Source organism: Pieris brassicae, chromosome 9 (genome assembly GCF_905147105.1).
Source record: "Pieris brassicae chromosome 9, ilPieBrab1.1, whole genome shotgun sequence".
Lineage (NCBI taxonomy): Eukaryota > Metazoa > Arthropoda > Insecta > Lepidoptera > Pieridae > Pieris > Pieris brassicae.
The window spans coordinates 3,065,187-3,093,185 of NC_059673.1; the positions used below are offsets into that span (position 1 = coordinate 3,065,187).

At 32.8% G+C, this 27,999-nt stretch overlaps 1 protein-coding gene across 2 annotated transcripts; it reads left to right on the forward strand.

Annotated features, from left to right (window-relative positions):
* Window positions 1–720: 720 nt before the first annotated feature.
* Window positions 721–27,993, forward strand: LOC123714006 (sister chromatid cohesion protein PDS5 homolog B-B). Of its 2 annotated transcripts, XM_045667992.1 has the most exons (20): window positions 721–923; window positions 2,768–2,857; window positions 4,107–4,301; window positions 8,543–8,733; window positions 10,522–10,729; window positions 10,879–11,925; window positions 13,120–13,297; window positions 14,523–14,711; window positions 15,261–15,354; window positions 16,502–16,685; window positions 17,050–17,271; window positions 17,867–18,004; window positions 18,629–18,688; window positions 18,902–19,061; window positions 19,643–19,761; window positions 20,741–20,884; window positions 21,713–21,877; window positions 22,457–22,561; window positions 24,235–24,270; window positions 25,495–27,993. In XM_045667992.1, exons 2-20 carry the CDS (start codon window positions 2,777–2,779, stop codon window positions 25,594–25,596), a joined length of 3,618 nt encoding a protein of 1,205 aa, XP_045523948.1. In that variant the 5' UTR covers window positions 721–923; window positions 2,768–2,776; the 3' UTR covers window positions 25,597–27,993. The 2 variants fall into 2 exon arrangements, with proteins under 2 accessions (XP_045523948.1, XP_045523949.1); XM_045667993.1 differs by lacking the exon at window positions 24,235–24,270.
* The last annotated feature ends 6 nt before the right edge of the window (window positions 27,994–27,999 follow it).

Genomic DNA, 27,999 nt, shown 5'->3' on the forward strand with positions numbered 1-27,999 from the left:
TACTCATTCATAATCTCAATCATTAAAATTGTAAACTATATTTAGTTTCGTTATAGTTATTAAATCATGTTATAATTTTATTTATATCAATTAGGGTAAGATCTGTGATCAGTTTCAAATTGACTACGGCATAGCAATCTATTTAAAAAGATTTTAGAGCGCGATGCGAGGAAACCCACGATGTTTGCTTTCACCGTAGGAGCAAGTATTAAAAATGCACACAGACAAATAGAATCATCCGTGTATAAAACATACGATTTCTGTCAACCATTGGTCCTGTGTGGTTGAGACTTGAGAGTCGCGTGCTTAAGCCACTAGGCAAACACTGGTCGCATTTCAATTAAGAATTAGATTTAAAATGACGCACCAGGCCCAATGATGTACCTTGCTTGTAAACACGTATACAAATCATGATTTTAAGAGTTAAAATCACTCCAAGACAGTATTGCGATTTGGCAGGTGAAGACATTTATAATTATTATATATTTTTTATTCCTTAGCGCTTTTTAAAGTCAACACTTTTACTTACAATACTCTTAATAATACTATGTTCAAAACTATCAAATCACCTATTGGACGGAATATAGAGCTATGTTGCCAGTACAAAAAAATAAAACATTTTCGTGGTTCTGGATTTTTGAACGAAAAGCATAGACACGACAGCTTTGAATTGCGACAGCTATGAAAAGTAGCTAACTTCAAAGTAGTTTTTCCCGCAGTTTGGCGTCCACCGATCCAAAAAAATTTTGATACGTTTTTCTACTTTATTTAAATCAATGAAACATTTGTTAGTGCTATGATTTATTTCTAAGTGCATGTTTTATGAATTGATTATGTTATTTCGGTGATTGTTTCGTTACATTAGACTTAAATAGTTGATTTTGTAAACATCGGGAACACGGAGCACACGTCTATGACTTCTTGTACGTATTTGTGCCATTTTCACTGTATTTTTTCTGTTATTCGATAATTGTATATACAAATTTAACTTGTATCATGTTCCATCACATGTTTTCATTATAATGCCATAGGAAATCTTGTTAAGAGTTCTTGAAAGATGCGTTTGCAGTCATTGCTAAACAAATATGTTTTGTTAGTGTCGAACATGACAGATTACGAAAGCCATTATTGCATTAAATTTGCTTCATACGCTTAAATTTAAAGCATTTTATATTCCAAACTGATGACCGACTCTGATTTTCATAACATCTACTAGTGACGTGTGGCATCTCTGTTGCCAAACATGCTGTTTTATAAGGATCAAAATCCTAACAGTACTACATATTGATACCAACTGAATTTATACAAAAGTGTTGTACAAACAGAATATTTTGGTGTATCAGCCACAATTCCTGTTTTGGAATGTCCCTTACAATTATATTTTAGGAAGAAGTCTGTAAGAAAGAATATGTTAAATTAGATAAAAATCATTACTAATAACCATGAATAGTTGAAGTATATTTATGTTGATAGTTGTCAACATTGATGTAGATAAATAATGACTACAATAAATTTCAGTTCAACCTGTCTTTAGATTTTTTAAAATACATGTAAGTATAAATCAACAGCCTTGTATGCTAAGCAGGGCACTCTCTGTGTATTTTATTAATTTTTACTTAAGTTATCTAGAATATCATATTTTTAGAGTTACGATACTGACAAGACAAACATAAATATAATATTGCCCTAGAAATTTGACCGTGGCATTATAATATATTATTGTCTTCATAATGCCAAATTACTTTACTAGGTTGTACTAATATTTTTGTTATAAATTATTTTGCATAAGCCATACACTTGTAGTTTGGATGCTACAAGGTTTGCATAACCTTGAAGCAAGAACTTATCTCTTTTAAAAGCCTCTTAACTGAGAATGGCATTCTTCTTTAAACTCCCTATAAATTTTGAGACAGCTAAAGTTCTTGCTTACATAACAAATTGAGTGACTTTCTGTGTCAATTATTTTAATCATAATAATGTATAAGTTTTATAATAGTACAGTGAACATCAATCAAATTGAAATCTATGAGTAAAAATCTAGTAAATTATTTCTTAATACTTGAATATACATAAGTGGTTTTGGATTTTCTGACCTCATATCTTATACACATGGTATCTATTATCTTTAACATTATAATGTGTCATTTTTATGTGTATATTTCTTATCAGGCAGTCAATAATTATGTTAAGTATGCCTATCTAGTTATTCCATACTTAATATGACTAGATTTTAGGATAACTAATACAGTTTCATCTATATACTATTAAAGTATTGAGGTACTTTACATTGAGTCATAAAATGCAAATAAAAGCAAATATTTTATAAGTACAAAGCTACTAATAGTACTATCTAGATTTCAGTATAGGTTTAACTCATAAATATTAAGCATTCTAATATCTATGCATGGCTTGCAAAAGTGATTAACAAATTAGGTCAAATTTCTACATTTTAGTCTATTACCCAAAATTTACAAGTGTATGGTTATTTTTGTTTTAAATATATTATATTTTGTTGTAAACTATTTTATTATTATAATCAATACTTTTGTTTAGATATTAGAAGTTTGATATACACATTAACAAAGAAATTTTGGAAATAAAATACTTTAGATATGTCTTACTTATACAGTTTTAATAGCTAAGCATATCACACCAAACAATTAGGATTAATTAGAAAAGAAATAAACTCTGCATTATATTCAGCCTAAGCTTTTATGCAGAAAACAATAGAAGAAAAGACTATTATCTATATTTTTCTACAATGCAGATTGGCAGCATGGCGGAAATAGTGTACCCGCAAGGCTGCCGCCCAATAACCGATGACCTAGGTCCAGATGAACTTGTCCGAAGGCTTAAGGTAAGCTATGAAATGAAGGCTATTATTCATAACAGTCACATGGATTGATGTTCCAAATGGTGTAAATTGCCATTTTATGTTGGCATGGCCCACTCTTAGTTCTTCTTAAGTTCTACTCTTACTTACAAAAAGTGCATATATGTCCCTTTAACTTTTTTATTATAAAGTATTTTCTATGGGTTGTGTAATATAAAACTGTATTAATAGCTGACACATCATTGCATTACGTTTTTAATAAGAATTTGCTTATATCACTTTTGGTTAATAATAGTCTTTAATCATGCATGTGTGCCATTTGCATAGAGAATAGATAAGCATGTGTAAATTAATTTCTTAAGACCTTCTCTAGATTGTGTAAATTCTTTAGGGTAAAAGGCGGCGGCGTAGAACAATTTTTTGTATCATTTTATACTTTGATAACTGATGCATGTAATAAGCAAGTTAGTGATCAAACTTTTAGTGTTATTTTTTGCCAGAAAACGTTAGTGACGATGGCAGTAATAATGCTAAGTGATCTTAATATCACCAAAAAATTTAATGAAAAACTTTCTGCAGATATAATAATTGTATTTTAGGGTTTACATTTAAGTAGCCTTAATGATCATGCGCAGAGGCTCAATTGATCCAATCGTGGTTTATATAAGGCACGATGGGTTTAAAGGCCGGCAACTCGCGAGCCCTCTGTCATTAAAGGTCCATAATTTAACATCAGGTGAGCCTCCTGCCCGTTTGTCCCCTGTTCTATAAAAAAATTTAAAGACTTCGAAATTGGTAGTATTAAGTGTTGCTGGTGTGAGGATATTTCATTTCATATGTGAAATTTTAAAATTTACGTGAGATTCTTTAATAATTAATACTTAGATGATTGCGACACGCAAGCCGTATCTATCCCCCCTTTATCGTTATCTGGTTTGTGGAAAAAAAGGCGCTACAACCTATTTAGGTCTGGGCCTCAGATTTCTGCATCTGTTTCATGCCCATTTGCAAATTGAATAGGCAAGTAGGTGATCAGCCTTCTGTGCCTGATGCACGCCGTCGACTTTTTGGGTCTAAGGCAAGCTGGTTTCCTCACGATGTTTACTTCTCCGTTCGAGCGAATGTTAAATGCGCACATAGAAAGAAAATCCATGAGTGCACAGCCGGGGATCGAACCTCAGGAATCTGGAATGAGGGTCGCACGCTGGAGCCCCTAGGCCAACACTGTTCTCGGTTGCGAAACAAACTAAAAATAATATCACATTAATTTCAGGCGCTCGCCCACACCTTACAAGGTCTTGGGCAAGATGAGGGCATGTACCAACAGTATATACCACTGGCATTACATCTGGCCGATGACTTCTTCCTCTCACACCCCTCCAGGGACGTGCAACTGCTTATCGCTTGCTGCATCGCTGATGTGTTGCGAGTATATGCACCAGAGGCACCATATAAGGATCAGGAGCAGGTAATATTCTTTTTTAAAGCATTCAAACAATAAACTGGCACAAAATAAGATTTACGATCAAATTATAAAGATTTAATACATAGTATATACCCACATATACTATTAGAACTAAATTAAGTAATTTTATTTATTTATTTACACTTTATTACCATCATATACATAATTATACATATACAACAGCAAAAAAGCAGGTTACATAAGTTAGGGAATGGACGGCCTTATCGCTAACAAGCGATTTCTTCCAGTCAATTAAATAATTATCTACAATAGAAATACTAATATAGAAGCTCGCACAAAATAGTATCCAAGACTAGTATTTGCGTGTTGTTTCCACGAGAATGTAAGTGCGTGCTCCTATTTCACCATGCCTCCTGCTGATAGAGGATCTTTGACAATCTGAGACAAATCTTAGCTTTTAATTTATTTTATTATTATTTATTACTTAAGATGTCATGTGGACCATGGTGTAATGGTTGCAGCTCCTTACAAACTTTGTGTAAAAAAAAAAAAAACGTCGCGATTAAAAAGAGTGGCGGAGAGTTTATTGCCAGTTCTTCTCTTCCGTTCTACGCCCTTGATTTGAGAACTGGCAGTAAATATAAAATTAGAAGCATTTCATGTATATCTCTTTTTTATTGACGTTCATAAGTGTGCATTGTGTTACCTATATGAATAAATGATTTTTTGACTTTGACATTAGTCACATTCATGTTTCGTTAGTATTAATAGTAAAAATAATAATATCGAAGAAAATAAAATTACACGAGAAAATATTCTTTTTTTTCAATGAAATATTTTAGTTAATATTTTAGTTCAGGGAAGGTTTAAAGGGTGGAAAATATGAATATTAAGTAAAGGAAAATAATGGATTTTACAATAAACACTGTCTAGCAGGGAAATATTTAATGATTTTTGTCTTTTTAGAACTAATAATTGTCACTTGGTTGTCATATGTATTGATTATTTGTATGAAGTCCGATCTTAAAAATGTTGTATTTACTCTTGACAGTAATATATGTTATCTGTGATTTTTCATCCCGTAGAATTCTGACATTTCATAAGTACTATAAAAGTTCACCGTAAAATGGTGTAATTTGACCAAATTTAGGACAATAGGATAAAATGCTACGTATTATTTTATGTTTTACCTACAAAAACGTACATCTTAATATTTACTGAAAATAAAATTACACGAGAAAATATTCTTTTTTTAAATGAAATATTTTAAGTAATATTATTACACCCTGGTCCCACACTAATAATCTAATCGGTAAGTAGGTGATCCGCCTCCTGTGATTGACATACGCCATCGATATTTTGGGTATAAGGTAAGCCGGTTTCAGAGCGAATGCGCACATAGCCAGAAAATCCATTGGTGCACTGCCGAGGATTGAACCTACAACCTCAAGGATGAATGTCGCGCGCTGAAGCCACTAGACTAATGCTGCTGCAACACACAAAAATAAATAAACAAAAATTCAAAAAAATCAAATCTTATATAAAACTAGCGGACCGGACCAGACGTTGCCCTGTCTTAACTATTAATATTGATTTCGAATTGGTTGGAAAAAATTAACTAAAATATATTTGAAACTTACCAAAACTCCATATTGAATGTTTAATATTAGGCGTGATAGCTCTGAACTAACGGTGATGTGCACTAGGAAATTCAGATAATTAATATAATTATTTTATATGTATTTTATCAATATAATAACTCCGATCGAAGCATTTGTTTTAAACGATATTCATTTTTCTTACATCCTCTTTGACAATATTTGCAGCACACATTCTGTCAATGTTATGTCAAACGCCATAAGGTTACATCAAAAAAGATTGAATGAAATGAAAAAAATGGCTATCGTAACAAAAGTCAGGATTACTTAATATGGTGGTTAAGTTTGCTTAAATTTACTAATTTTCCGCGCTATTTTCTTAATTTTTTTTCTTTCATAAGAACCTTCTCCTGCTAACAAATACAAAAAAAAATTGGCGAAATCAGTCCAGCCGTTCACGCGTGATGCCGTGGCCAAGGGTAATAGGGATTCATTCTTATATATGTAGATTAGAGAACCAAGTGTTCAAACTATTACTAAATCTTTTATATTTTTTATCTAATTATTGTTACACTATATACGTGTATGTAAATAGTTTTATGTGGGTTTAGTTTGCCATTCGAAATATAGTTTTTACAAATTAAACACCATAAAAGTTAATTCAAAAGAAATTAAATAATGATTTAAGAAAAGGGAAAATTGAATTCATACAAAAGTAATAAGCCGAGCATTCAAGACCTGTATTTTAACAATGATAAAACTAGGTCGTCGCAACTGAATAATAGATATACATTGTCTACATAGAAAAATGTTACTTATGCCTGTTATTTTAGGGTGTATAATACTTGATGGTCTAAATATTTTAATTGAAATAACTAAGGATCGATAAGGAGGAAAATGTATGGTTTAGACGAGAGATTACCTAAATGTAACGGATAGTTATCTTATATTTTCCTTCTTGGTATAATAAGTTCATGCGTAGTAGGCATTTTTACCTCCTGTCCTATAAAACCTTAAAAAAATCTATACATTTTCGAGCAATTTTGATAGTAATATAAATAATTAAAAAATCATATTTTATTCGTTAAGAAAAAATCTCAAGTATCTAGTATAATAGTTGTCTAATAGTTAGTTAGTAATAGTTGTCTGTTGTTTTAATTCTTGGCCTTAGCCGTGTTGGCCTAGTGGCTTTAGCGTGCGACTCTCATCCCCGAGGTCGTAGGTTCGATCCCCGGCCGTGTACCAATGGATTTTCTGTCTTGCATTTAACATTTGCCCGAACGGTGAAGGAAAACGTCGTGAGGAAACCGGCTTGCCTTCAATCCAAAAAGTCGACGGCGTATGTCAATCACAGGAGGCTGATCATCTACTTGCCTATTTGATTGTCAAATAAGCATGAAACAGATATCTGAGGCCCTGACCTAAAAAGTTTCTAGCCACAGTGGTTTTTTTAAATTATTATTCTTGGCCTTACATAATTTGTTTTTTAAGTTTAATAAACCTTTGAAAGGTGTGTTTTTTATCCTCTTAAGTTGTTAACGACAACAGTTGTAGAGCAATGTACGTAAAAATTAAATCGAATATATTTGTACCCGAGAAAATCTCAAATGCTACCCAAATGTCTCCGTGACCACGCACGCTGTATTGCACGCGAAAAGTCGAAAAAAAATTCTAAATTATGTAAAATAATTATATGTTTATAATAATACATAACTTCAATTCGTTGAAAAAGTGTTATCTTTAAATGTGTAAAAGTTATTTTAATAAAAGACAACACTATATCTCAAACGCTTTCATGCTGCTCAAAAGACTTTCTTAAAAAATATACAATATTACCGAATTTAATATATAAATATATGCATAGTTAATAATTGTATGTCGTTAGTTTTGTCCCGATAAACTTTAAACAGTTTTTGTCAACATTTTTACTTTGCCCTAAGTTTGACTTATTGTTATAGAAAAATCCTTACGCCAATAACGTCTTGAATTTGATTTATGAAAGTCATAGTTCGAGCCTAATCTTGACTTCGTACATTACCTTAAGAATGGTAATTAAAGAGCTGTTATTCTCTATAATAAGCGTTTTAGAGTAATTTTGTCCTAGTTCAGTCTATACGTAGTATAATTATATAATTATGTTTAATATAGATAGAGATGGCGTTAATATACATTTACCAATGACTAATCATATTATGAAATTTTTATTTATATATACTTAGAAATCGACAATGCTATAGTTGTGTAACTTAAAAAAAATATAATAGTTGTATGTCAAATTGATTTTCCAGGATCTTGCTGACGGCGATTTATGAGAATAATAAATTCGCGTTTATATATGTTTAATAATTATATGTAACCCGCGTAAATTACTTAACGTTTTATGTTTCATGTGTCATTTTTTAGTTTTGTTTGTTTTGTTGTACGTGTTTAGTTTTGTCTTAATAACTATATGTGATATGTATTTTTGCACTTCTTGCCTACTTGATCTAATTTAATAATAAAAACATCTTCTCACAGTTGGTTGCCTGGAAGAGATCGCTAGAAAGCGATATGGCAACTGGCCATCCTTTTGATTTAATTATGTTTATGTAATGCAACGAAGTGGTAATAAATAAATCAAAATCCAAATTTTAGTCGCCTTTAATGTAAATAAAAAACACGGTATAACTAGTCTTATAATTACAGGTGAAAACGATATTCCTGTTCCTGATCAATCAGTTACAAGGTCTAAAGGACCCGAAGGATCCAGCGTTTAAGAGATACTTCTATCTTCTGGAAAACCTGGCCTATGTGAAGTCATTTAATATGTGCTTCGAACTTGAGGACTGCCAGGAGATATTCTGCGCACTTTTCTCGCTTATGTTCAAAATTGTTAAGTAAGTATATATTGCATTTAGTTGTTTTGCTATATATCCTTTGCCAAGGCCCTATTACTGTACTGTTAATTATTATTAGTATAATTTATTAAGCGTGAAGGTCTTGCGACTGATTAGACTTACTCTAGAACAATATTCATTAAAATTGTGACAGTCTTTTTAATAAAGAAGAACTATTTCATTAAGAAATGTTTGTTTCGCTAATTTTGAAATATTTGTGGAAGTTCAGGGAAGGTTTAAAGGGTGGAAAATATAAATATTAAGTAAAGGAAAATAATGGATTTTACAATAAACACTGTCTAGCCGGAAAATATTTAATGATTTTTGTCTTTTTAGAACTAATAATTGTCACTTGGTTGTCATATGTATTGATTATTTGTATGAAGTCCGATCTTAAAAATGTTGTATTTACTCTTGACAGTAATATATGTTATCTGTGATTTTTCATCCCGTAGAATTCTGACATTTCATAAGTACTATAAAAGTTCACCGTAAAATGGTGTAATTTGACCAAATTTAGGACAATAGGATAAAATGCTAAGTATTATTTTATGTTTTACCTACAAAAACGTACATCTTAATATTTACTTACTAAAGTGACCTAACATAAAAATAACAATATATCGAATTAAGTTAAATACTTTATTTTATTATTTTGCTGGCATCACTGCCTATTAATCCCAGGTTTAGTAGAGTTTAAAAAAAAATACTATCTTTACTTATTTAAAGAAAACACTTTTTTACCAGATCGAAGCTATGTATTATTGTAAACTTATAAATATTTTACATAATTTAAATTTTTTATTCTCTTTAAATGTGTAAAAGCGATGTTAAAGAAAGACAATATTATTATCTTAGCTTGTTTACTGATTTTAATGAAAAAGGACCTAATTATCACTCGCCTTAAATGCACCTCGTGGACCACCTTAATGAAACGGATACATTCACTAACAAATAAAATGTATGCATAGACTAAGATGTTCACTCGTATTAAAATTGAAAAATGTGCCCGGCCAGAAAGGTTTGTAATCTCTGACATGTCTAAAAATGATAGCTGTCAGAATTCTACGGAATTAAAAATCAGAGTATAGGTGTTACCATCATGTAGTTGATTAATATTTACTAAGTGAATAATGAAGAGGTAAAGAATGAAATTAGTTTCTTTTTATTCAATGCAATTGTTATCTGTGCTATTAATTTACGTGGACACATTTATAAATATACTCTATTGTTCCATATAAAAATAGTATCTCTTCTCTATATTATATGTAAAATTCTCGTGTCACAATGTTTTTTCCCATACTCCTCCGAAGCGGCTCGACCGATTCTTATGAAATTTTTTATGCATATTCAGTAAGTTTGATCGGATGCTATCTATATTTCAAAGCCCTTAGTGATAAGGGGTGTCCACCCCAAATTTAATTATTTTATTTTTTGTTTTTTTATGATACAACATACAAAAATACATACAACCCTTAATTGTCACTCCTCTACGATCAACCCCTATTTTTTTATTATAGTAGATAGTAGTTATTTTAATTGAACTAAAAAAAAATCATATATTTGGCAAAAGGATGTTTGCCGGGTCAGCTAGTTTTAATATAAAGTTTTAAATCATTTTTCGTATTATAATGTTTGCATTTATTAACAAGTTTCATAAGGATTGGCGGTAATTCGTTAGATAGCTAAGGCCGCCCTTTGTACCATGCAATTGATTTCGTGAACTGTAATAAAAATGTTAATTTTTCTTCAAATTCTTATTTATTAAGTATTATATTTCACCAACAGCTCAGAACACTCATCCAAGGTGAAATCCTTTATGCTGGACGTCCTCTGTCCGCTTATCACAGAATCAGACGTTGTCTCGAACGAGTTATTGAATGTTATACTAATTAATCTAGTGGAGCCCAATAAAAGGGATAACAAACATGCATACGCACTTGCTAAAGAACTCTTGGCTAAGACTTGTGATACCCTGGAGCCATATATACAAGCGGTAAGTGTGTAATAATATTTCCGGGTTCAAAATTCTATTTGGTTTGGTGAGGGAACTTTTACGTCAATTTTTTTACCTTAGAATCTTTATATCAAAAGAAAAAAAGTAAACCTTAGAGCTTGATTTATTAACCTTGATTTATTTTTCAGTTCTTCAACCACGTTCTAATCCTAGGCAAGGAAGAGAAAGGTCTTCTTATATTTTCAAAAGTTTATGAATTAATTTACGAGTTAAATCAGTGCTGTCCTACGGTCCTGCTGTCTGTCCTTCCTCAGCTCGAATGCAAGCTGAAATCGGCTCAATTCCAAGAGCGGTTAAGCGCCGTTGCCTTACTGGCTAGAATGTTCTCTGAACCCGGCTCGGAGCTTGCCAAGCAATATCCGGCTTTGTGGCGTGCGTTTTTGGGCCGATTCAACGATATCTCAGTTCCCATTCGAATCAAATGTGTCCAATATTGTATGCATTTCCTTGTCCACCACCGGGATTTGAGGCAGGATATCACAGATACGCTTAAAATGAGACAGCACGATGCGCACGAGCAAGTGCGGTACGAAGTCGTTATGGCGATAATAGCGACTGCTCAAAGAGATTTCGAAGCGGTCGCCGAGTCTGAAGATTTGCTCCACTTCGTCAAAGAGAGGACTTTGGATAAAAAGTTCAAGATACGCAAAGAGGCCATGTCAGGTCTAGCAATGATTTACAAGAAATTCTTAACTGAGGACAGCGTACCGCCTGCTACAGAGAAGGCGGTCGAATGGATCAAAGACAAAATCCTCCACGGGTACTACATGACAGCGATCGAAGATCGACTACTCGTTGAGAGGCTCCTGAACACGTCCCTGGTACCATACACCCTCCCGCCGCAGACCAGAATGAAGAAACTCTACTATCTGATGTCAAATGTCGGTGATAATGCAACTAAAGCGTTTATTGAATTGCAAAAACACCAACTGGCAGTGCGTAGGACTGTGGCTGAGTGGGTGGAGTTGCATAGGAAGCCGCCGACCCCGCAGGTGCAGAAGGAAATGATAACTAAAGTGCTGCACATCAGCTCCAAGTTCTTGCCGGAGTCTGTGAAGGCGCAGGAGTTTTTAAATCAGTTTTCGGAGCATATGAAAAAGGCTCCGGAGTTGTTGCAGGGAATGGAAACGATTTTGAATCCGAATGTTAGCTGTGAAGTCTGTGTTCGGACGACTGTGAGTATGAATCTGTTTTTATAGTGATTAATTTAATTGAAATTAATCTTTTTTTACACGTTATTTGCCGGGCATGATTCTTGTAACAGTTTGTCTATAGTTTACTGTGTATATTTGAGGATGCTTGGTAGAACAATGCGATTATTCAATATAAAAAGTTCCCTCGTGAGTTGTCTGTGCTATATTGCTACTCGATTAAGAAAGGTGCGGACTGGGGAAGGTCCATTGATCTGGTCTGGCGCCATCTTAAGTTCTCATGTCATTTTCACGCGTTAATAGATCCTTTTTATAACATGTTTTCATAAATATCTCCTTGTAACGCAAAAATTAAATAAAATAATTACATAATTACAACTATAATAATATCAAAATCAGTTGGTAAACAGTAATCCCTATTGTTGCCGCACAGTTCATGTAGGTATATACAGTGTACACTCCATGTAACGTCCCTGGATTTAACGACTGCCTAAAGCATCGAAATCAATTGGCATTGGTTGGTTTAGTTTGTCTTCCATACAATGATACACTCTACATAGCATTACATCCACTCTCAATAACGACAAATATATAGTAATAAAGTAATTATTAAGTTGCGCGCATTGCTACTGCGCAGCTTTGTACGTTCTTTAAAATTGACTGTCGGCATCATGCACGAAATTTCTAAGAAATTCGCTCTTTCGTTTACAAATTGGGATTGCTTGCACGTGTAGACTGACAGACCATGACTAATAAATAGGCGTCATGGATGATCTATACGTTTTTCTTCTCTTTTCTTCACAAATTTCTATAACGCCATAAATTGCACAGTCTGAATAGACGGAGGGTAGGCAAGGGGTGTCGGTACAAAGAGTTTACACTGTATTTTAGATTTGTTAACGTATGCACCAGCGAAAATTTTTTGTTTGCCAATAGGCCCGAAACGTAGACGAACGCCGCTTATTGGCATGGTTACTGTACATTTTTATTCGAAGTTATCAATTCGACTGTAAAATCTTAAACGTAACCCGTAACCTTATCACAATGGTCCTTAAGCCATGTTCTACTTATTATAAGACTATTTGTGTTTAATAATTAAAAAAAAAACATCTCAATTATCAAATAACATATTTCTTTTTAGTCTTAATTTAATAGAAATATGTCCTCTTGGTTAATTAAATCTCAATTTGTTCTATCATCTATGACTTTTTTTTTCAGTCAAGCGTCCTTAAAAAGTTAGGTCAACCAGTGATGACCAATATATATTATAATACAGTGAAAATGCTCCTTGAGCGAGTGAGTTCAGTGATGGTAGACCATGAATCGTTGTTAATCCTTGTCGGTTATGTGGAAGGTGCTGTGAGGGGAACGGATACTTCAATAGCTGAAGAATGTGGTAAGTATTTATTTATTAACACTCCGTGACATTACTATAAAAAAATTGAACATAATTAAATCAAAAGGAGGTCAATTGGCGGCCTTATCGCTTTCGAGCGATCTCTTACAGGCAACCAATGTGAGTAAAGAAAAAAAATGTATTAAATTACATACGATAGGCAAGAAGTGCGAAAATACATGTTATATACAGTTATTAAGACAAAACTAAATAGGAACAAAAAAAAACCAAACGAAAAAGATGATACATGAAAATTAAAAAGTAAAAAGTGCACATGAATCACGATAAACCAATTCAAGATCAGTCTCACGTCAGTTAGTAGTTAGTACGAAAGTTACGGATACGGTGTGGACAGGTAATGTATGTACAGAAGAAATTTAAAGGAAGATAGAGAAGGAGCTAAGCGAATAGGGACGGGAAGTAAAGTTTCTATAGACTCACCAACTAAATACAAAATTACAAATAGCCCACCTGAAACACATACTCGCCCTTAAAGGTAGGCAGCGAGTAACTCACAACGAACTAAGAACAACATCATAAACAACAGAATATTATCTTTGGTATTACCTTATCTATAGGTAACATTACTCTATATAAAAATAATAATCTATGTAGCCAATGCTCGCTTAAATGTCATCGCTTGACATTTCATGGTCCATGCTGTTGTCTCTCTCTCTCTAATATATGGCGAAAGGGCCGATGTCTGGCCATGCGTGATACTCGTGAACTTTGCAGCTCCTTACAAACATTTTGTAAAATAAAAACTTGGCAATTAAAAAGAGTGGCAGATAGGTTATTGCGATTTCTTCTCTTCCGTTCTACGCTCTTGCTTTGAGAACTGGCAGTAAATATAAAATTAGAAGCATTAATATGTATTTCTATTTCACGTTCATAAGTATACATTGTGTTACTTAAAAAAATACATGATTTTGAATTTGAATTGTTTTTGGCAGCACTTGTTGAGTTTCATCCATTAATAATTCAGATACAGTATTATAGTTGTGTTAAAAATTCTAACAAAAATGCTTCTTGTAAAAATTCAAGTGACAATCCAAAACTAGCGTTTTTCCACAGACTAACTAACTGTAAAAGTAATGTAATTATTTTTTCACATACACGGAACAGGAATGTTTCGAGTTCATTTGCGTCTTTTCTTTAATATATCATTACTACTGGAATCCCAATATAATATTCCTCTGTCTAAAAAAACTTTTGTCAATTACAGGTATAGACATAAAAAAGGCCGCATCGCGCGGTCTCAAGCTGATAGTGATGTTGTCGTTTGTGTTTCCGGCGCATTTCTTACACGAGGACGTCCTGAATCGTCTCACTTCACTGTTGGAGTTGGATGATGAAACCATAGCCCCACATATTCTCGCTGCGTTGACTTTCCTCGGAAAATATAGGCCTTTGGGTGAGTTATAATTCATAGTAACAATTATTAAAACATGAATATATTTAAAAAAATACGAATATTACCTATATTATATATGTCCCCTTTAAAATCGTTACCACCAAAAAAACTAATGAATTGTTTTTATTAAATGATTGATAATTGATATGTTCCCTAGTTGGAAAATACTTTATTAAAATCGAATGATTTTTTAGTTTCGAAGAAATTTGTTGACAAACATGCATTTATGACATTTAGCAATATATTTGAAGCCTCAAAAAACATCACATATCTATATATCTTTCTCCTATATTTTTGCTCCCCTGCTTTACTTCTGATGTCTGAGCCAATTCCGACACACTCACCAACTTTAAGATCAAAAGGTTTTATATTTATTTCACTGACATTACTTTTTTATTTTTTTCGAAAGATATTTATTATTGACACTAGATTCGCCACTGCATCGATTATTGAACATTTTGAAATTCGTTTGGAATAGGCTATATTTTGTATTAGGGAATTTAGAAAGAAAAATATTATATTTATAGTTTGTATGATTTTATATTACAGGTGAAGCATGCCCGACATTGTTTCCAAAATTAATAACATTATGCAAAGCATATGCTGAAGTTGGAACTCCGAAACAAGCCAAAAATGCCGTTAGGTATGTTTCTATTATATATTCAATAGACATAGGACCTGTGCAATAATTGGTTAGAATTGAAAAATCACAGAGTTATTTCTACTTTCTAATTATTTTCTTAGCCTCTGTCGCATCAGTATTACGAATCCAAGACCTCCGTATGATAGCTTATGTCTACGTTACGCGTACGTTAACGCAACGTATTATACGTTAACCGTATCAAATATGTCCGCAATTTTTTTAAATTTTATTGGATTAATATATTTGTAATAAAATAATTGTCTTCATTCACATGGAGATGTCATATACTAGCCCTTTTAGTGCCAATGCGCTGCGTTCGCTATTTTTTAAAAATGCCAGCGTTGCGATAGCGCTCGTTTTGACAGTGAATATGTAGTGTTCAATTTCTGTGTTTTTTATTATTGTATTTTTTTTAAATATTTATGTATTGTAACGGGAATTGTGAATATTTATCTTGTTCATATAAATTTTCTATAAAAATGCACTGGCATTTTGACCAATATATTGGTAAAACTTGTATGCGCACTAAAAGGGCTAGGGACAAAATCTCTGGTTAGGTATATATCTTAAAGATAGTTCTGACCAAATATTACTATTAAGGTGAGATTCACAATTGAGACACTCCTAATCATGACTTCAGTAAGTATAAATTATAAGTATAAGTTTTTGACATAAATAAAAACATCGCCTTTATTCAAGATTAGATTACATTAAGTCCATGTAATGTTTAAAATTAGTATTCGATCACCAACGTAAGGCCTCAAAATTCTTCAACTTGTCTCTCATAAATGGTGACCACGCACGCCGTAAAGCACGCGAAACGTCGAAAAAAAAAATTTAAAATTATGTAAAATAATTATATATTTATATCATACATAGTTTCAATCCGGTTAAAAAGTGTTTTCTTTCAATGTGTAAAAGCTATGTTAACAAAAGACAATACTATGTTACTATTTTATTTGTCCTTAAATTTAAATTCCAATCATAATAAGTAATTTAAATATATATACATTTTAAGTAATAAATGAATAAAAAAATCAAAATCGTTAATAACATACCTGAGTGTTATTCCAAAGTCGGCTTTAAGGGTGTGAAGATTGACGATTAAATTAAGCTGTGTTATTTAGTACCGATTTAATATTTCCAGGTGTCTCTTTGTGAACGTCCCGGAGCAGAGGACACAGATATTTACAGAAATACTTGAGACTTTGAAGAGTACCCTGAATCCTCAGTCGGAGCACTACAGGACAGCGATAGTCACATTGGGACACATTGCACACAATTTGCCTGATAACTTCCCTGTTCATATCAAGAATATTGTTTCTAGAAAGGTTTGTCTTGTTTGTATAAAAAAAATCTTTACATGAGAGATAGCTTCTACCTCGTTGAGGTTACTTGGCAACCACGCGCGATAGTTGTGAAAAAAAATGACAACACAGTTTACGCTGATGTGTTGCCGACCTTTAGCATCCGGCCGGATGTTATAACATCCATGGGCGGCCATTATCACTTCGTTCAAAGTGGCCTGCTTGTTGGTCTCCTGTTAAGAAAGCTACATTTGTAGAGTTCAGAAGCAATCGCAATATCAGCAGTGATTTTTTTTTAATTTAAAATCGTCAAGAGGCTTATTTTATTCACACTAATTCAAAGTTCAAAATTGAACGCATAAACATTAAAATATATTATTTATTCCAGATTGTAAAAGAGCTGCTAGTCCGCGAAGGTGGCGGCGGCCCCAATGCCCCACAAGGGGATTGGTGTTCTGAAGATGAATTGCCCGAAGAGACCCGATGCAAGTTGGAAGGTCTCAAATGTATGGCACGATGGCTGTTGGGGCTGAAGAAGGATGAACTGTCCGCTCAGAAGACGTTTAGGATGCTGAACGCGTTCATCACGCATAAAGGCGATTTGTTGCAGGTGATGATCGCATCTATAAAATCAACAATAATTCATGCTGAAACAACCTCTTTAGGTTTGGGCCTCAGACTTCTTAGTATGTTGATGATCATTTGTCAATCTAATAATGTCAATAATAGGCCTCCTGTATCTCACACATGCACTCAACTTTAAGGGTCTAAGGCAAGCCGGTTTTCTCACGATGGTTTTCTTCACCGTTCGAGCGAATGTTAAATGCGCACATAGAAAGAAAGTCCATTGGTGCACAGCCGGGTATCGAACCTACGACCTCAGAGATGAGAGTCGCACGCTTAATTCACAAGGCCGACACTGTCGAAATCTAAATAATATAATTAAATAAATATTATTTGATTAATTTCAAAAAGTGTAAACTGAATTGAAAAAACAATTAGACTGAATTTGTTGTTTATGGTACATAACATATGTATGCTTTGTCAGACTCAGGCAGGAAAGTCTCTTCAACAGATACACTTTAACTAAGAAAGGGTTTTGATAACTTTTAATCCAGTATTTAACATAATTTTATATCTAAATCGAAAATACAATTGTTTATTTTATTCTGAAGTCTTGAGATTTATTTCAAAAGTTTTCACAGCAAAACCAGTTATCTAAAGCGGAAATGGCGCACCTGAGGCTGGCTGCGGGCGCGGCCATGTTGAAAATCTGTGAACAGAAAGGGGTCGGGGATCAATTCACCGCAGAGCAGTTTTATAATTTGTCTCATCTCATTGTGGTATGCATATATATTTTTTTATCACGGGTTTAAAATTGTCTGTAAATCTTGAACGGCTTCACAAGACGAAGACCTGTGGAATCAGTCGGTAGGGGTCTTCTCTGAAAGATACGACCTTCAACTATGTAAAAAAAGCATACTTCCTAAAAAGCCGGCAACGCACCTTCCAAAATTGGTGGCGATGGGCTGCGATGACTGAGCTTTTTCCGTTCACTAGGCTCTGTTGACTCTTACTCTTTGAATGATGAAGTCCTGATGAACTTCATCATTCGAAGTTGATGAAGAATTAAACATTAAATGTAAAAGGCTTTTATCGTCTATCTTGTCTGTTGGTATTTAAATTGATATTAAAAAAAATAAGCAGGTGTCAACAACTAAACAAAAATCTTAATTATTTACACTTTGTTATAAGAAATACAATATAATTAAAATAATTCATTCAACAGTAGAATTTTATATTATAATAAAATAATTAGTAAAATGAGATTAGTACATAAATCTCACTAAAATTAAAACATGGTCTGTGTTTTCGTCACACACATACATTCACAGTAACTAAAGTAAGTTAAAACACTAATCAAACTAATTAAGTGACAGAAATACTAAATTAATATTCTATTTCAGGATGATGTATTACAAGTCAGAGAAACATTTGCTTCAAAATTACATAAAGGATTATCGAAGGTAAATAATTAAATTTACAGTATATAAGAAAAAAATATTAGTTTCAAAAGCCGGCAACGCACTTGCAAAATGATAAATGAACAGGCGATAATAATTTAATAATGGGCAGAGTTTAATTTCGCCCAACTAAAGTTTCTTATAATATTAAATCATAGATGGCGCTATTTGTATAAGAAATTAATATTGGAGATGTAAAATTTATTATTATTTCAGGGTATACCAAACAAATGCCTGCCTCTGGACTTCATGGGTATGTACGCACTGGCGGGCCGAGAGCCGGACAGACGCGTGCGGGGCATCATACGGCAATATATGTTAGCAGATGTAGTGCGGCGTAGGGAATATGTACGAAATATTACCATTGGGACCAAGGGTGAGTTATTTCATATATCTTTCCTAACTCGGGCGTGTGTGAATCTAATGTGTACCCCGAAGCAATTTTTCTTTGACACAATTCATATTGCTTGTATGGTATAAGATCCTAAAATATATTACAAAATTGGCGTAGGTCAGTCACAGATGGCTTGGATGGATTACCCATTTATTATTTTATACAAAGACGTAAATATCAAATTACGTCACAAGTATATTATATGTTGGCTGTCATTTCCTAACACAATAAAAAAGTCCCTGTTTAGAAATGGGGTGATTTCGACATTCCCCTGCTGCTTGGCTTCTCGGTCACACATCTGAGTGATTGCGTGTCTGATAGGCTATGATGTAGGGGTCCCTGTTTATAAAGAAAAAATCTACAAACATTAAGAAACTGTATTTTTTTATTAAGGTTAATTGTAAATTTTTAAATTTGCTTTTTTACAAACTATCAGAATTTATACACTATTAATCTGTCAACAACAAAATGATCATATCTACGCAATTTGTAATAAATAATTTTTAGATGGTAAGAGCAAAATTTATATAAAAATTACATAAAAAGCATTTTTATACCTGCAGTGGAGCAAGCGGTGAGCCAGCTTCCGCACATAATGCCGGACTACATGCTGGTGTTTGCTGTACCGGTGTTGACACACGACCCGATGTTCACCAACTACGATAATGTCGCACAGCTTAAGGTATATTCCGGCTCGAAGGACCATTGTTTTCTTTGATTCTTTTTCTGGGAAAAATAATTAAGTTTCGCATTTGAAGACAAATTGTTGTACCCAATTGCTATATACGGACCATTAAAACACAATTGGCATGGCATTTTTTAAATTCTAAACTTTTTTTTGTTAACCAAGGTTAGAAAAGTTTTTTGTTGTTTGTCAGCTAGAACCCATTTTCCTCTAAACTCTTAAAAAATGTTTTTAAATATTGGGAACCAACACATATAAAAATTACAAAACCAAATATATAATAATAATCAACAAAAACAGCCTACCCTAGTAAAATATATAACTTAATAATAATGGTGTATCAGTGCGTACGTAAGTGTTTGTCGGCGTATTTGTGTGTGACTATTTATTTAATATACAATAATTATTTATAGAGAACAAATTAATCAAATATTTTAATTTCATGTCTGTTGCCAGTGTTATTAAGGGCTTAAACGACGTAAATTTTTAAAAGCTTTATCCTGCTGGGGATTCTTAAATGCTCCTTGAAGCAATTAGAATAATTAAAAAAATGTGTGCGTGTATACACACGTAAGAAGTGACACTTCTTTATGACCTTATTTTCCTAAAAATGATCTACGATATGCAACTTTACAGATATTGGTTATATAAAGTTAAATTAGATAAAGTTTAACAAAAGGCTATTATTATCATAGACATGAATACAAATATTACAATTATTTCATTTTGCCTTATTACTACTAAGATTATTACAGAATTTCATTAATTGTAATAGAATTATCACTATAATTGTTATCAAGAATCAACCGAGGTAGGGACAAGAAAAATATGGCACGGAACGGAAAAATGTGACGCGTAACGCAAAAATGTGACGGTATTCTTTTTCCCAACGCCGAGAAGTTTCACTTCAAAAATCAACCGTTCTTCAGAAATGTTTAACTAACTAAAAAAACTGTCAATCAATTTGTGTTTTTAGACGGTGAAGCAGTGCCTCTGGTTCATCCTGGAGCCGCTGATCACGCGGAATGACTTCTATTGCTACAGCTTCTATAAGAACCTTGTCGAAAAGATGAAATTACACAAGGACGCGCTGAATGAGACGGACGATAGTGTTAACTTTGTGAGTGTTTATATTTGCAATCTTATTTTATATGGGAAGAAATTTGTCTTAATGCGATTTATCATAAGGTTTATAATTGTATGGAATTTTAAAGTCTAATAAAGACTAGTTTGTCTTTATTTTGCAAGATAATTGTTGAAAATTCGAAAGTTTTATTAAATTCCAATATTTATATTTAATAAAATGTATTTGCCAGAATTTTGGTAGAATTTGATGAAGTTGCCATTATTTAAATAAAAAATCTTTAAAAATGATATTTACATATTATCTGCCATATTAGAAATTACTTATTTAAAAATAAAATTGATTCATTGTAAGAATGTTCCGGTGAGCGAGTTCCTTTAGTCTTCGATAAAAAATTTTTATGTAAAATAATTTAATTAAATTTTGTATATGTTTCAGAAAAATAGTTAAATCAGAGAGTGAATTGAGTCTCAAGACAGTTAATTAAAGATCGATATTCAATCAAGTCGCTAAAGTTCCGTCAGACAAGTGAGTGAACGAAACGTTTAACGAGTTTCCTAAACGTTTCCTAGGCAACAACACTAACCTAACCTAACCATTTACAATAAAGCAAAACACGGAATTTCCAAGCTCTTAGTTCTTCATGATCACACCGAAATCACAATGACAAATTGTGTTACATTGTTAATCAACTCGCTGGCTTTCGGTCAGACAGATAGTTAAACGTTTTCGATGCTGCTTTATTTAAATCGAAATGCTAGCGACTTGATTGAATATCGACATTTTCTAGAGATTCAATTAACCCTCTGATTTAACTCCTTTACAGCGACATGCATATAAATCATAATTATTTGTTAATTTCAGAAATTATGGGCAATCTGTGACCTATCGATGTCCGTGATATGGTCTCGGTCCACGAGCTTCGAAATGCGAGAGTTCCCTTCGGACGTCCGCATTCCCACGATGTACTTTGCGCCTCAGAGCGAGTGCTTCGTTAACACGAGGGTCTTTTTACCGCCTGAATTACAGGTACTATATTAATTAATATAAAAGAGTCGAATTTTACTTGTTATCAAGGGCTCTCTTTTCATCACAGTGTAAATACAATGTGAGAGAAAGAGACGAAATAATATGTAATAAAAAAACAATTTTTTTTAAAGTCACGGTGCCTTTATAGCGTGGGCCCATAAGTTTGACAGCAAATAATTATAAATACCTTGACTTATATGACAGAAGACTTAAGGAAAATTAATGTGACATTTGCATGCCTATTTTTGTGTGGCTGATTATGCGGCTTTTTATAATTGATCGATATGTACCACTTTCTTGCAAAAAAAATGATTTATTACTATTTTTTATAATATAATTTTTTTAATGTTTATTGTATTATACTTATATAGATATATCAATATATATGTGTTCTATGAAAAGCAAACATTAAACGTGTGTCAATTGTCATATAGTTTGACAAAAAATGTTTTTAAAATGTGGCATATACAGAATGCATTTGACATTTTTGTATCTTCAGAAATGGAATCGCGGACCTTTGAACTTATAGCAAAAGATCTGATCTGAGCATTATCCGAAATCGTATAATTTTTTTAATAGTTCCAACCAAAACGCGGTCAGCAAATGGAGCACACGGTGGCGCCCCGTGGCAGAAAGAGAGTTCGGCCCATACAAAATAAAGAAGACAATTCTAACGAATGCGAGGTGAGTTGACTCTTTCTCTTACTTCACACAAGTCTTTTCAAAGAGTAATGAAATGTTATTGTGTGTTCATTTGTTGCTATCTTGGTGTATAATGTTTTACTTAATTCACTTTGTGTTGCCATTTATGAAATGGCCGACTAATATTAAGATTTTTTTCATCATTACATTGTATTATCGAGAACTGCAATGGCAACTCTATTGCCTTGTGTTAATTCTAAAAGATCATATTATATGTTGTGTTATATTTGCATCAAACTGGGGTTTATATGTCAATACGTACGCCTATTGTAAAACCAGTAAAGTTTAGTTTATAGAGCAGTTGCCTAGTGGCTTCAGCGTGCGCCTCTCATCCCTGAGGTCGTAGGTTCGATCCCCGACTGTGCACCAATGGACTTTCTTTCTATGTGCGCATTTAGCATTAGCTCGAACGGTGAAGGAAAACATCGTGAGGAAACCGGCTTGCCTTAGACCCAAAGAGTCGACGGCGTGCGTCAGACACAGAAGGCCACCTTGCCTATTTGATTAAAAAATGATTATGACACAGATTCAGAAATCTGAGGGCCAGGTCTAAAGAGGTTGTAGCGCCATTGATTCTTTTTTCTTCTTTTTTTTGTTGTAAAGTTTAGTTTATAATACGAACTAACTGAATGTAATTGCTAAAGCCTTGATAACTGCAGTAATTTTAACATTGTTGTAGTGTATTTGTTAAATTATATGTTTTTGAGTTTATGTAACTTAGGAATTGAACTATTATTGAATTATGTAAATGGTGTTTGTCTGGAGTTAAAACTTGACAAGAATTCTGTGTTTTCTAATCCATATGTCAGTAATTAATTGATTTAATATTTTACTGACGTTCAGTTGACAGTTGACATTCCTTTAGAAGTTGAGTGTTAAGTGTCAAAACTAGTGATAAAATCATTAATGTGTTACGCATTCACTATTATATTGTTGCTATACTCCCTATACTGACAACGTACTAACGTAAATGACTACTTCGTTAAATATTTACGTAACAACTGGAATTTCAACGAGTCGATTCAAAGAAATTTATTACTAGAACCAACGTTAACGACCAACTATATTTTTAACGTCCATTCTAGTTTAAGGAGGCTCCGTTTTAAAAGAACGAGTGTGGTTTAATACGTCTAAATTAGTATACGTTATCAAATCTCTATCCAATTAATTTTTACCTTTTTAGTAAGGTTTTGAAATGATGGGCTAGCTTCAGAGCTTCAGTGTGGATTGGACAATGCATTTTTGTCTATGTGCGTATTTAACACTCGCCGTCAGGAAACCGTAAAGCCTTAAACCCAATAATAGAGTGCGTCAGGCACAGAAGGCTCATTTACTTGTCTGTTATTAAAAATAAATGTCTGCAAAACACAACAACAGATATACAAGAATGAGATGAGCCGAAAACGTTTTGGCAACTAGTTTATTTTTAAATATTTTAGGAAGGTAGTTCGTCGATATTATGTTACCAATCAGCTCTATGGTGTGACGTGTTAATATTAATTAGCTGGTGATGCGGGACCTGAACTTCTTTCTTTTTTAGTATTTTTAGCTCATGGGCAATAAAAAAAAATTTGCTCAATTTGAAAAAGCCATAAACTTCGTTCAAATAATTCACATCAAAGGGCTGATTTTATTGAAATGATTATTGTTACAAGCTTGTCATTGGACGATCGGGGAGTATTGATGCCAAGGTAAATAGAAATGTAGATTTTTGGTTGGAAATTTGTTATGCGATTTGTTTTGAGTTGCATCCAATCTTGCTTGTAACGATTTTTATATTTTTTCATTTGTAGTCAGACGCGTCTTGTTGCATGGCTAAATTGATATTTATAAATGTTAAGAAAACACTTTTTAAACGGATTGAAGCTATGCAGTATTATTATAAACTTATAATTATATATATTAAATTTACTTGTAAAAAAAAACCAACGTTTCGCGTGCTTTACAGCGTGCGTGGTCACGCACGCGAAACGTCGGTAAAAGAATTAAATTTAAAATTATGTAAATAATTATAAGTTTATAATACATAGCTTCAATCCGTTTAAAAAGTGTTTTCTTAATGTGTAAAAGCTATGTTAACAAAAGACAATACTATTTATAAATGTTTTTAATCTTTTCGTTAATTGACGAATGTAAGATAATTTGTATGTCAAAGTCATTTAAAAATGGACTAAACGTTACGATTTTGTGGTTGTAAGACAGCTTAGGGTCACGGCTTTGTCTTAAAAAATTGAATATTTTTATTCTCAGTAGAGGGCGCTGTTCTTTTAATATTCATATAGTCCAGACGGAAAGAACGCGGATGTTTCACCTTACAGCATATAGGCTTAAGATTAAGAGTATGGTTCAGTATCGAAACCTAGCGCGAACTATGACTCCCGTATGTCAAAATACAACACGTTTTTTGACATACGGAAGAAAGTCATGTGTATAATTATGGTGTATGCTTGTTGTTTAATGTAAGGATAAGTCCTTATCACAAACAGATAAGATTTGTTCTCCATTGAAAATAATTATGAGTCTTACCTTAAGAAAACACTTTTTAAACGGATTGAAGCTATGATTTATTATTATAAACTTATAATTATGTACATAATTTTTTTTTCCGACGTCAAAAACCCGTCATCTTTTAGTCGATATCAACTTCCGGGTAATAAATACAGATAACACAACTTTCTCTACAGCTGTGATACTTTTGGCATTCAACACCTTTTGTCTTCAGTCAACGTGACCACGCACACTGTAAAGCACGCGAAACGTCGGAAAAAGTGTAAATTTAAAATTATGTAAATAATTATAAGTTTATAATAATAATACATAGCTTCAATCCGTGTATAAAGTGTTTTCTTAATGTGTAAAAGCTATGTTAACAAAAGACAATACTATGTGTCTTACCTTAATATTTTTGTTTCCAGCCGTCAGAAGCGTCAGATACACAGATAATAGTGCCAGGATTGGAACACCCGCCTGAGACTGAATTAGAAGAGCCACAGGCGAAGAGAAATATGACTGACTGAATATTGGTTTGAATAACTTATTCAGTTTGAGTTCATCGCGATATATGCGCGGGCGCGGCTTAGTTTTAGAATTTGATTATATTAACTAAAATTTAATAATCCAAGGCCGACCAATATTATCTACTTATTACTGTTATGAATTGTAACGTCGCCTTTTAAGGTATATTACAATGCATCAACAATTTAAAGTATTTTGTAGTATTTTTCGGACATGGTAACACTTCTATGGGAAAGAAACTACGGGAAACAACCTCGACGTTAACAAATCTATGCTTAATTGTTTTTTTCTATAAATATTACTGTAAGTATTTTTATAATCTATGTTCGTGCCCGCGTATTTACGTGCGCGTAAAGGGACGTTCGAGCGAGATTTTATTTGTCAATTTATGTTGAGAATATTTAACATGAAAATCGTGTGAATGTACTTGGTACTGTGTAATACTAGCGGCGTAACACACAAATATTTATTTATTTTTTTTGTACTCGGGCACGGCTATTTTCTGAATTATATAGATGTGATACAAATGATAGCTTACACAAGAGTTTTAGTGATAAAACACTATTTAATATTCCTCTAGATTTTTGGCTATGGGTGACGTGATAATGTAATAAGGAGGCCTGAAAACAATAAAGACGATGTTGGCTCTAGAATTGTGAACCATTTTTTTTGCCATTAAAAATAAGCCTAGAATATGTTCAGAAAATTTTCTGTTTAATACATATATCTGCACAATGATTGCTCTGTAAGGTTTTTTTATTTGTATACGAAATGATGTTTATTTACATAATTATAATTGTAAATATATAAATTTATATCGTTTCAAGAACCATTATACAGGGTATGGTCTAATTTATCAAGTTATAGTCGATCTAAATACAACTATTACATTTTTTATGGCCTCTTAATCTGCCCCAACATTGTTACGTCACTAGTAAACTACTCGTAATACTTAAATATGTCTCTGAAATTACAACACAGACGAGCGTCTATCTCGCTCACTCTTTATCTAAATATATGGTTTGTCTCTTTCGCACCAGCCAAGAGTGGGCAAACGCTGTGTGAATTTTTGTTTGAGACGAATTTAAAATTGAAAACTTATTTTGTTGCATTTTTATGTTTACAATTTTTATATGAGGCTCAATTTAGGGTTTCGTTTTCAAGCCGATAAATTAATTGTGAAAGTATGTATATATTTGCACAACGGGAGGTAGTACCAGAGCGGTTTCATACGGATCTTTGATTCTCAGATATCAAGTTCGGGTGAGGTTCACAAATGTCCATTTCGGTAAAAAAAAATGGCTGGAAATTCCACATAAATCAACAAAAGTGTGTATGTGCTGTGCACTCGATTTTATTATCTTCACTCGTAAAACTAAAGCTGGGACTTGTATGAAATTTCAGAATTCATTTTTTTTTTAAATCATGTTCAAAAGATGGCGCTGATAAATTCCGAATTATTTTGATAAACTGTCACGCCAATTACATCGGAAAGAACGTATAAGACCTATTTTGTAAGTTCATGGCGCACAATGAGTGTTGCCATTACAGATTATGACAGATTTATAGTCGCATTTCTCACTTGATTATAATGTATTCTCTCGTGAGAACTTGGTTATTTTAAGGCTATTTTGACAGTGTGGACGTCGTCGCCTTAGTTAAGATTATGTGTGATACAGCATTTGTTTTTAATTTAGGTTAGTTGTACACCCAGTTGTGTAACTAGCAAACAGATTTTAACTGTATGCGTTATAATTATGTTTATTTTGGGCTGTCGTAATTGAACCAATTTGCTAGTTACACTGGGCTGGCTATCATTGTTACGTTAGATTTTTCTCCATTTCCTGTAACATCTTTTAGAATGTTTGGAAAATAAGTAAAAATCTATAAGTTTTAAAAATACTCCCTTTTTAATTAAATTCTAAAGAATTGTTTTTATTTGAAAATAAAATCAATATAATATTGTCAATTTAAAAAAAAATGAATAAATTGTATTGTTAAATTGTAGATTTGCCACAGATAATAGAATGATGGTGTTGCCACGTTAAAATAATTTTTACATTAATTCATCTGAAATGATTGTTTAGTTTTATTGATTGACAGTGATAGCCTTCTGTATATTGACAGCGTCTGTCATTTCATATTTAGGTATTTTTCCAATAATTTATGGAACTGTCATTTTAAAAGCATTTTTAGTTTATTTATGGTTTCCTATGTACATGATGTAGAGATAATCATTTAGCTTTAGTCTTACAGAATATTTTGTGTGACTAATTTTGTTACGCGTCGATGTCCACCATTTTTTTTTATTTGTATCGTTTAAGTGTACCAAATATCTGAGAGGCGATAGCTCGCTCGATGTCGCAATGATTCTCTGTAGTTATGTATTAAATAATTAAATAAAT

Excerpts from the sequence above, each read along its gene's own strand:
- LOC123714006 (XM_045667992.1), top strand. The coding sequence starts at position 2,777 with ATGGCGGAAATAGTGTACCCGCAAGGCTGCCGCCCAATAACCGATGAC. Across the intron at positions 16,686-17,049 it reads AGAATATTGTTTCTAGAAAG|ATTGTAAAAGAGCTGCTAGT; the intron begins GTTTGTCTTGTT and ends TATTTATTCCAG. Across the intron at positions 18,005-18,628 it reads ATTTGTCTCATCTCATTGTG|GATGATGTATTACAAGTCAG; the intron begins GTATGCATATAT and ends ATTCTATTTCAG.